The following is a 10,664-nucleotide window of genomic DNA, read 5'->3' on the forward strand; positions in this document are numbered from 1 at the left end:
CTAAATGATCATAGAGGTAAGAAGAAAAGACACAGGAGCTTAAGTGGTTTGGCCAAAGGCCTAAGTCCACTGTGAAAATTGGGAGGTTCTCTTTTATTACTCTTCAAAGTATTACAGAACGAATGCCTTGCTCTCTCAATTTATTATTCACTCTTACATTGATCTCACATTTAATTTCGTTTATATATGTGCAGGTGATTTGGTCAACGATGAAGCTCTGGTAGTTACAACACTTAACAGAAAGAGGTCAACAACCGTTCAATTGCCGACTGCACTGTTCTACTTCTTGATTTCAAGTATTTCTGTAACAAAGGTTGGAGAAGAAGAAGTTGAAGAGAGTGAAAGAGAAAATATTTGAAAAGAGTTAAAAGAAAAGGCCATGTAATCTAAAATATAATATAAGTTTAATAAAGGGACAGTTGCAAATATAGACATTAGACCCAAAGTATTAGCAGATATAACATAATGTAAAAAAATTACAAATATGACCAAATTTAAATAGTCTATCAGTGATAGACAATATTATTGGTAGGAGTCTATCAGGGATAGACCATATCATTGGTAAGAGTCTATCAATGATAGAAGTCTAATGCTGATAGACTTGGCTATATTTGTAATTTTTTAAAAATAATGTTATACTCTTGGTTATTATTCCTAAAAATGCTACCAATTATAATTATCCTTTAATTAAAGGTATCCACCTCAATTAAAATTTACACATCAACATATCATTCTATTTTTTCATTAGACAACTAACAGACAAATTGACTTGAGGGACCATTTAGAACAATTTTTCAGAAACTCGGGGGGCTAAAGTGTATCTTTTGAAAGTTCAAGAATAAAATAGAAACTAACATCAAACCTCAGGGATCAAAAATGGATTTTGTGCGTTATTTTGGTTGAAGAAAATATCATTTTCGTCCTTATACTTTTGGATATGTTCATTTTTAGTATATGTGCTTTCAAATACTCAAATTTAGATTTTATACTTTCAATAAATCCTAAATTTAGTCTCTAACTTACTGCTAGTTTATTGTTGTTATTTATTTATTTTTATTTTTTATTTTCTATTAGTATTTTCACTCTAAATTTTGGACACAAATTCACTTATTGTATTTTCATTCATGAGAAATTATTAGGGTCATTGTAATGGGTAAGCCTTCTAGGATCAATAATTAAGTGTATAGCAACACTTTAAAAGAATTGGAAATATAGCAAAATCTATCAATGATATACTCTATCGCATATAGACTTTTATTAGCGATAAGATCTATCACTGATTGACTCTGAGATCTGTATCATCTAAATTTTGTCATATTTGAAGATTATTTTGCATTATGCTATGTTTGCTAATATTTTAGGCTTAATTATTTTATTTGTAACTGCCAAAAATTATTATAATTATTTAACCAAATTCAATAATAAAAAAAAAAAAACTTTGAGAGACTAAATTCAACATTTATTGAAAGTACTAGGATTAAAATTAGAGACTTAAAAGTACAAGAGAACTAGTTGAACAAATTCCTAAATATAAGAACAAAAATGGCATTTTAACCAATCTTCTCATTTTTAATTTTAAATATCATACAAGTAATTTTACTGAGCGCTTTTCTCTAACATTTTCTTCTTTGTATGCTTCTCACATAATGTTCATCACTATATATATTTATATATAATCAGTGCTAGCTAGTTTCTCTTTTGACTTTATGGCTTGTCAAAGATTTTGCCAGTTCTTCTCCCTTACATTTGCAAGATCACCTAACCCCCTCTTCAAATGGTTAAATTTTGATACAACAAATTTTCAAAAGATAAGACAAGAGGATGCGAATTTCAACCAACTCCCTTTGATTTACTTTCATGTGAATTTGCAATATTTCTGTATCACCAACTCATACTCACGGGATGAACAGTTCTAAATAATTGTCCATTATTCATAGAACAATTCCCATGGTCCCATTGATTGAACTAAAAGGAAAAAACATATATATCTTGCAAAAGGGTGTCTAACTAAAGCAAGAATCCACAAATAATAATCTGATTCTATTGAATAATCATTTCATTTTTGGTTTTTTGAAAATAGCACTTATTCTCTTACAATTTCTCTACAATAGTCTTCATCTTTCTTAAGACAATATTTGAATTGCGATAGCACCGAAAATGTGCTATCTTGCTCCACTTAATTTGAAATTGTTCTTGGATTTTATGTGTTTATTTGGTAATTTTATAGGTTTCGAGCATTTAAGAGGTAGAGCTAGGCGTTAGTGACGAAAAGAAGATAAAACGAGCCAAAATGGAGCTTAATTGCATCAATCGAAAAAAAAACGCAAAAACTACAAGTTTTGCCCCTGCTTGCACGACGTTGCGACACCCTATGGCCCCATACTCAATGTTGTAAGACAGAATGCCTCAATTTCATGCAAAGTACACAATAGTGCGACGCTCTAATGTAGTGTTGTGGCGTTGCACCCTAGTGCCACGGCACCTGCACGATTATAAATAGAACGTTTTGCCGCCTGGGGTTTGAATCTTCGATCCCAACCAATTTTTATAAGTTTTCTCTCTATTTTTTTTTTCTGATTTTCTGATTCTTGGATGTTCTCGAACAATTGCTCGATGTCTATCTTGAGGATTATGAGCTAAGGTTTCTTAATCAGCTTGGATTTTAGGATTTTTTTTTCTCTATTTTCATGTATTTGTGAGTGTTCGAACCGAACTTAACTGTGTTTGTTAGATTCAATTATGATTTCATTCTATTATGATCATATTATCAAACCATTGAGGACTTCATAGTTATTGTTTTAGATTAACGTTTGATACGTGATATTTTATCTTATGTTTAAGAAGCGATAGGTTAAGTTAGCTTGTGAATCGAATAAGATAGATATTGTTCTAACCAACCTAGGATTGAATCAAACAAATATTTGATTAGGTGCTTGAAAATTAAATATTCCACCTAATGTTTCCTTAGATCTTAATTCAATTAGGACGAATTTTAACTTGTATACTTTTCATCAATTCGATTTGACTAGTTAGTTGATTAGGATGATTAATTAGTTTTCCTAATTAATTTAGTTAGGTGTAAGCAAATAATTCCCATAATGAGAATTCAATGATCAATTACTGAATAGGGAAATGAAGTAATAACCCAAGCTAGGTCTTCCTCATATATTTTCTCAACTTTTACTTTGTTGCATTTATTTTATAGAATTTAGTTTTTTTTTCTTACAACCAACCAATTTCAAACTCCCCCGGTTACCTTGGACTGTAAATCATATGATGAGACATTCTTTGGTTTCTTGTGTTCGACTCATGCTATCACTACTACGAAATTTGGTAGAAATGGTAAATTTATTTAGTCCGGTATTAGGCAATGAATTTTGTTCGATCAAACTATTAGTCAAATTAAAAAGGAAGAAGAAGAGAAGAAGTGCTTAAAAACAGTTTTTTTTTTTTACTTTATAAAACACGAGATGGATTTTGAAAACAATGTTAGAAAATATATGACAACACAAAGAATGTCATGCGTGAAAGTAGTGTTATTAGCTTAATTATTATTACTATTATTTGAAAAATGGAATATTTCATTGAGTTGTAGTTTCTAAACAACTTTGAGATCATATAGACTTAATTCTTAACAAATCAAAAAAAAAAAAAGAACGATTGTCAAACGGATTCTTAATAATGAGATCATTTAGTGTATGATGCTTCCATTTCTCATATGATATGTATGATAGTTTTGTTTTTTTATCATTCATCCACCAACTTTGTCATCCTACCAATTGTTGCATATCGAGTTAATTATGATGAAAATATAAGGTGTTTTGTTTGAGAATGAGTTAAGCAATTGTTCTCAAACTAATTTGAATAGTGAACTTCAAAGTGTTTTGAGCTGAGTTATTCTCTAGATAGTCATTTAACTTATTAATTAAGTATACATTTATTTTCATATAAATAAATAAAAAGGAAAACACCACCAAAGAATGAATAAATCCTGGATTGATTAATGTGATTTTTTTTTCTTTACAATATCGCACACTTGCAGTTAAAAGATTCGTAGTTGGACCTTAAGTCGGGAAGATGGGTCCACATAAAGAGGATAAATTTGATAATGGAGATTAAATTTAAACTTTAAATTCCCTTCAAAAAAGTAGAGATGCTATATGGTTGATACCAATGATAAAAGAAATATATGATTATTTGATCCCATAAAAATAAACCTACACAAATGAATATTTTCAAGAGGATAATATATTTGATTAATTTTCATTGAAGAGAAACTCAAACCACACAGGGACAAACACTAGTAATACAAGGAAAAAACATGCAAGCACATACATTAAGACTTTTATAGCTGCCAAACATGTAAACCAAAGACATGCATAATAAGAGCAGTAAAGAACATTAATCAACATGCAAGCACATACATTACGACTTTTTTAGGGACATTGGAATCCACGAGGAGTGTTTCTGCTGCAAACATTAAGCAACAAGCTAAGATTAATGGGGAGGTTTATGTTGAGGCCTAGAATACTTGCTCTGATTGCAGTGCAAAGACAAATAGCTGCTTCAAGGTCCGCTAGCCCTTGAATTAATGTGCAACATGGAGTAACGGGTGGTGTACCAATAGTTGCATTTACTAGGTTAAGCACTCTAGCACATACACCTATCTTGACGGCATCTCTAGGGCAAGTACCTCCTCCAGTGCCTGGATTATTGCCACCTGAACCCGGACTACCACCAGAACCAGGACTGCCACCGGAGCCGGGGCTTCCACCAGAACCGGGGCTTCCACCAGAGCCAGGACTGCCACCGGAGCCTGGACTACCACCGGAACCAGGACTTCCGCCATAACCGGGTTGACCACCGGAACCGGGGCTTGGCCTTGGCCTTGTTATGGGGTGAGAACATGAGCCACAAGCAGTGACAAGGGAAAAGAAGAGAAGGTTGAGGCAAAAGAACAAAGCAATTGAGGTTGTGGTTTTGGGAGAAGACATGTTTGAAACCCTTGAGATTTTATATCCCTTTGTCTACTTTGAAGAGGTTCTTGAGCTGAGAATGGATAAAGAAATGTGGGGATTGGGAAGGTTTTTATAGTGTTTAAGAAGTGGGTATTGAGCTATTGGGTAAATGGGACAATAATTTGAAATGCTTGAAATAAAAGCCATAAACCCCATTGCCCATTTGGACTTTTAGGCTGGCAGATCAATCATACTAACCTAAAACTTCTTTGGGACATTTGCTAGGAATGAGATTGATTCTAAATTTGGTTAAAAGATATGTCAAACTTAAATTCATTCAATCAATCAAATGATACATTTATCTAATTTAAACATATTCTTGACTAGGAAGTTTATTTACATTTTCCAAATCATTAACTTTTAAAATTTCCATCAGATAGTTAATTTAATTTCTAGTTTATTTTTTTCCACTTCCAAAGGAAAGAACATCTTGTTTAATAATTGTTTTTTGTTTGACTTTTTTGTGAGTACTTTTTGTTTGATTTCTTGTTACCTCGCATTTTTTACTGGGAAAAATCTAAGTCTTATTTGAATTTTTTTTCTTAATAAAATATTCACAAATATTATTTTATATCTAATTTTTGGTTTAAATACCATTAAATTTTGATCCCTATATTTCTAAGTTTACTCAATTTTAGTCTTTATACTTCAAAAAAAAAAAAAAAAAAAATTAAATTTAGTCCTTACCACTTATTTATTGTTGATTTTTTTTTCTTTATTAGCATTTTCACTCCAAATTTTGTTAATATATTCACATAGGATCGATATTTCTTTGCATAAAAATTATTATTATCGTTTAGTGAAATTTCGATTAAAATTAAATTTGTGGGAGTAAATTTAAGATTTATTAAAAGTACATATATGGTCTAAATTTAAACATTAGTACAAAGATAAAAAATTGAACCAACTTTAAAATATAGGAACAAAATAACGTTTTAACTGTAATTTTCAATCTCAGTTTAGCCATATTATACGTAAAAGGAATTATACCATCTATATCTTTTACAATTTAGAAGCTAAAACAAAAACAACTAGACTTCTATGTGTCCAAAATTTGAAATTTTAAAATTTGCAAAATTTCTAAAAAATGAAAACTAAGAGAAACTTGCTCAATTAAACAGTTCTAAAATCACAAAACAAACAACAAACGACTTCTAACGTCTCATGCAATTAACAATACGAAATAAGTCATCAATAAGGACCTTACTTGATCATCAATGAAGCACTTTTGTTATCACCTTTAAAAAAAAAAAAAAAAAGAAAAAAAGAAAAAAAAAAAAAGAAAAAAGAAAAAAGAAAACACCCTAGTCATTTGGTTTACAATTTAGTCAAATCTTTGAGTCCAATAGAGAAAATCTTTGAGTCATTAAGATCTATCCTTGAATTGGAGCTATAAGTTCTAAGATCCATATATTGAGTTAAGTTAAAAATTAAATACCCATTTCATAGAAGATTCCAATTAGAATCTTCAAATAAGGATTTACAAGCTTACGAATCAAGAGAGAAATAGAAAAGGGTCCCATTTGGTTGCAGCTAGCTTCACATGTTTTCAGTCCCTACCAAGGCCTTGGCATAGCCTAATAATTTATGATTAGTTCTACTCTAAAGAAAAAGCCTTATGCATGTCACGGGAGTTTCTTATCCTTATTTTATTTTATTATTGTCTTTTGAATCTCTTTAACCCATTTCCTCTACTTGAACAGCTATTGGTATCAATCTAATTCTTGTCTTTCATTGGATTTTTCATTCCTATAATTTCATCAATGACTTTTTGAAAAAATCAATTTGATTCATCAAGGTTTGGTCGATAACTATTTTGTTCTCTCTTTTTAGTTTTTAAAAGTTATGCTTGTTTTCTTACAACTTTTTTACAACGCTTTTTCATTTTCATAAACACTTTTTTTAAAAAACATATTTCAAAAATTGGCTTGGAATTCTAAAATAATCCTATGTTTGTAAATACTTTGAGCCTAATTGTTATACTTCCAATAGCCTCTAGATTCAATTTAGTGGAAACTATCCATTTTTGGTGGCCGTACTTTGTTTTGGCGTGCTATTATTGGTGATGACGGTTAGATGTCAAAAAGTGCATGTTTTTACCAACTATTTCGTGACTTTTTCTTTAGTAAAGGTGGTTCCTATATGCATGGTATTTCCTCTTAAATGGTTTAAATTTGCTAAAATGATTAAATATAGGCCCTCTAATATTCTAAAGTGTATTTTTACTATTTTGGGTTGATTTTATAAGCTTCTGTCATTGATTTTAATGTTTTGTAGATTTTGCTTCAATGCGACCACATCACCTGAAGTCACTATGACTGCATCAGAAAACCTATTTTTTCAAATTTGTGCCTAGTCATTCTGATTGCTATTTTTCTCAATCAAATTTGTTATTCATTTTGGGTGAACGTTCAAAATATGATTTTATGTCATTCATCAACCAATTTGACCTATAAATAAAAAAATGAGAAGCTTCTCTTTTCAAGCATCCACAATCCATCCACGAAATTCAGCCCTCCTTGGACACAATCTCACCATTCCCAATCAGAAAGCTTCAAGAAAGTTCCTTTAAAATATGAGAGCTCTAGGTCATTCTTGTTGGGGTTGATACCCTGAATCTCGTAGGGTCCTGTAGTTTGTAATTATATTGTACAACAATTTTATTTATTTAATAAAATATGAGATAATTTTATTTGACGTTTAGTATCATTAAATCCACAAACTAATAAACTAACATCCAAGGTTATCATGTGTAGCTTAAACATGTATGTAAAAACATACATGTGGATCATGTTTAAGTAATAACCTAAATGGTCTGTAGCAGATGGATAAGGCTGGATAGCTTATTGTGGTGATACTACGAATACGACGCACTTTGTAGATTTGTAATTGTTGTAAAGTGCTACAAATGATCTCATCCTGATCATTCATGTGGAGACATGTGAGCGGGGGCATTCTATACAAAGAAGTTTGTATAAGACCGGACCACGAAATGACTAGTCTCATTATATAACGCCGTTCATAATAGAGACTTACATTTCACCAGGATGACCATTGGTGACATGACTTGAAGAGTGAGTTGTGAACTCTTGCCTATGAAGATGATCCTTTGATTTATAGGTTGCCGACTTAATAAGTCTACCATTTTGGGTATTCGTCTGATTGAGGGGTTGGGAACACAACTACACAAGACAAAATTCACTATCTCCCCGACGTCGAGGTAAGTAGATAAATTTCTCCCTTAAGGGTTAATTCTGGGACTTGAACAATGTGGCGCCACTGTTGGGGTTGATGCCATAAACTCTCGTTAGGTCCTGTAGTTTGTAAATACTGTATTGAACAAACGCTTATGATGTAATAATATATGATATTTTCTTCATTGTTGTCTATGAAACATTGGATGTTTTAATTGCTTTACCGCAAACTAATAAACTAAGATCCCTGGTTTTCGTTGTAACTTAAGCATGTACGTGGAGACATACAGGTGGATCATGCCTTAAGTGATAACCAAAATGTGGAGACATGCGATCGGGGGGATCCTATACAAAAGAGTTTGTATAAGATTGGCTACGAAGTGTTATAGTCTCGTTATATAACGTCATTCATGACAGAGACTTCACTTCACTAGGATGACCAAGGTAGTATGACCTTAATACTGAGTGAGTTGGGAACTCCTGCCTTTGAGGGCAGTCCTTTGATTTGCATGGATGCGAGTGGCCAAATTTTCGACTCAAACCTACCACTTTGGAGATTCGTTAGATTTGGGAAATCAGCTACACAAGATGAAATTCACTCCTTCCCCGAAGCAGGGGTAAGTAAATAGATTGTGTTGGGATAAATTTAGGAATGGATTTTGTTTTATTTTATTTAATTATTAAGGACGGATGGGTTTGAACATGAAATCATGCGTTAGACATAACTGATGCATTTGATCCCATGCGTCTGAGGTCATGCATCGGAATGATGATGCGTTAATCTTAGCATGCAATGACCACGTATTCCTATCACAAGTTTTCTTATGCTTGCGCCAAGTATAACACAAACGCAAGTTTCTCGGGTGATCCGAGGTCAAACACGGGGACTTGTCACTCAATAATATTTGTGAAGTGATGCGTTTAGGGCGAGGAATAAAAAAATAAAGCAAAGAAAATTTAAATGACTTATACACTACTTCTGCTCCTAGCTAAACAGCTTGAGCACTAGGAGGTTTACAATAAGAATAGGTAGAAACACAACAACCAATAATGCATAGTGATCTTAAATCGTCCGAGTTATCCCAGCTCGTTGCACTAACGCATCACACCTCTCGATGGTTAGCCGCATGACTATATCTCTATAGTGCATGGTTGCGTTGAGCATAAGATTGTGCTTATCTCTAGAAACAATGCGAACCTTGCTTAGTGCGTTCCATCTCTTACCTTTTCAGGCAGTTAGATGCGGCTACTTAACTTATAGACAAGCAATGCAACATCCCATAGACAAGCGTTGCTACAGCCTTTTACCAAGCAAAGAGGATTTACTCACTATACTCGCACAATGCACACCTCTCGATGGGTTGCTTCATGTGTCCTATCTCTAGGCTAGCATTCGATTGACTTTGATAAATAAACGCTGAAGAAAAACTATGATAAAGATGAAGATGATGAAGAAGACGATAATAAAGGAGTTAAGATTTGCATTGATCACAAAATATCTTAATATCTCAAGCTAAAATGTAATACAATACAGAGATTAGAAGGGAGATGAAGAACTCTGCGTCAAGGCTGCCGGTGGGCCATGGTCGAATGGTGGAATGTCTCTCTCGAGCTCTATCTTCGGCGAAGGCTCCGGTCGTCACTCGGTCTGGTCTATGGAGGTGAAGAACTCTCATTGAAAATCTCGTTCAAGCTCTCATCTGTGATCACAACTTCTGCTTGAGGCAGAAGCTCGGATGGTGTAAAATGAAGGTCCCAAGGGCTATTTATAGAGTTTGGACGCCGACAGCTATCATGATGACGGTATGGCTCACTGCTACTTTTGTGCGCGTATGGGCATTTCACATCGCCTTATCTTGTTGATATTCCCAAGGTATGCGTCCGAGCTTAATTTAGTTGAAGTCATCAACGCGTTCTACCCATCTTGCGATCTTCTATTATGGCTATCACTTCGTGGCCACAATCTCCATTTGGTCACCGCAATTCCCATGCGTTGGACGCATGCGATTATCACAACTTCCATGTGTTGGACGCATGTTATTACCGCCTGCGATCGCTTAGCTCATGCGTTTGTCTTTATGATCGTCTGGCTTCAGCGCATGCGTTTGTCTGCGATGGCTTATTTTAAATGCATGCATTTGATTCCTGCGATAGTTACAAAAATAGACATTTTTGCATGGAGTAACGCATAATATTAGGGTCAGTGAGGATTTAGGTGCTAATTGACGCAAAACTCAATTTTTCGTAAATTCTAAATATTATCACCTCATTTTATACTTCTTAGCCCTCATGATTCTAAATAAAAGGCTTATAAAAACTGGTATTTTTGCCAGTTATCACCCCGCCAAACATAGAATCATGTTTGTCCTCAAGCATGCGTTATACTTAAGAAATTCTTAATTCACCTTCCGACGTCTCTTTGTGATGACCATCTTCTCAGAATATAATTTAC

At 33.3% G+C, this 10,664-nt stretch overlaps 1 protein-coding gene across 1 annotated transcript; it reads right to left on the minus strand.

The window, feature by feature from the left end:
- Positions 1–4,304: 4,304 nt before the first annotated feature.
- On the minus strand, positions 4,305–5,078 carry LOC120090211 (14 kDa proline-rich protein DC2.15-like). Its single transcript, XM_039047754.1, has one exon. The coding sequence runs from the start codon at positions 4,992–4,994 to the stop codon at positions 4,437–4,439; it is 558 nt and encodes a 185-aa protein (XP_038903682.1). The 5' UTR covers positions 4,995–5,078; the 3' UTR covers positions 4,305–4,436.
- Positions 5,079–10,664: the final 5,586 nt, after the last annotated feature.

The sequence above is a fragment of the Benincasa hispida genome, chromosome 11, assembly GCF_009727055.1.
Source record: "Benincasa hispida cultivar B227 chromosome 11, ASM972705v1, whole genome shotgun sequence".
NCBI classification, from domain to species: Eukaryota; Viridiplantae; Streptophyta; class Magnoliopsida; order Cucurbitales; family Cucurbitaceae; genus Benincasa; species Benincasa hispida.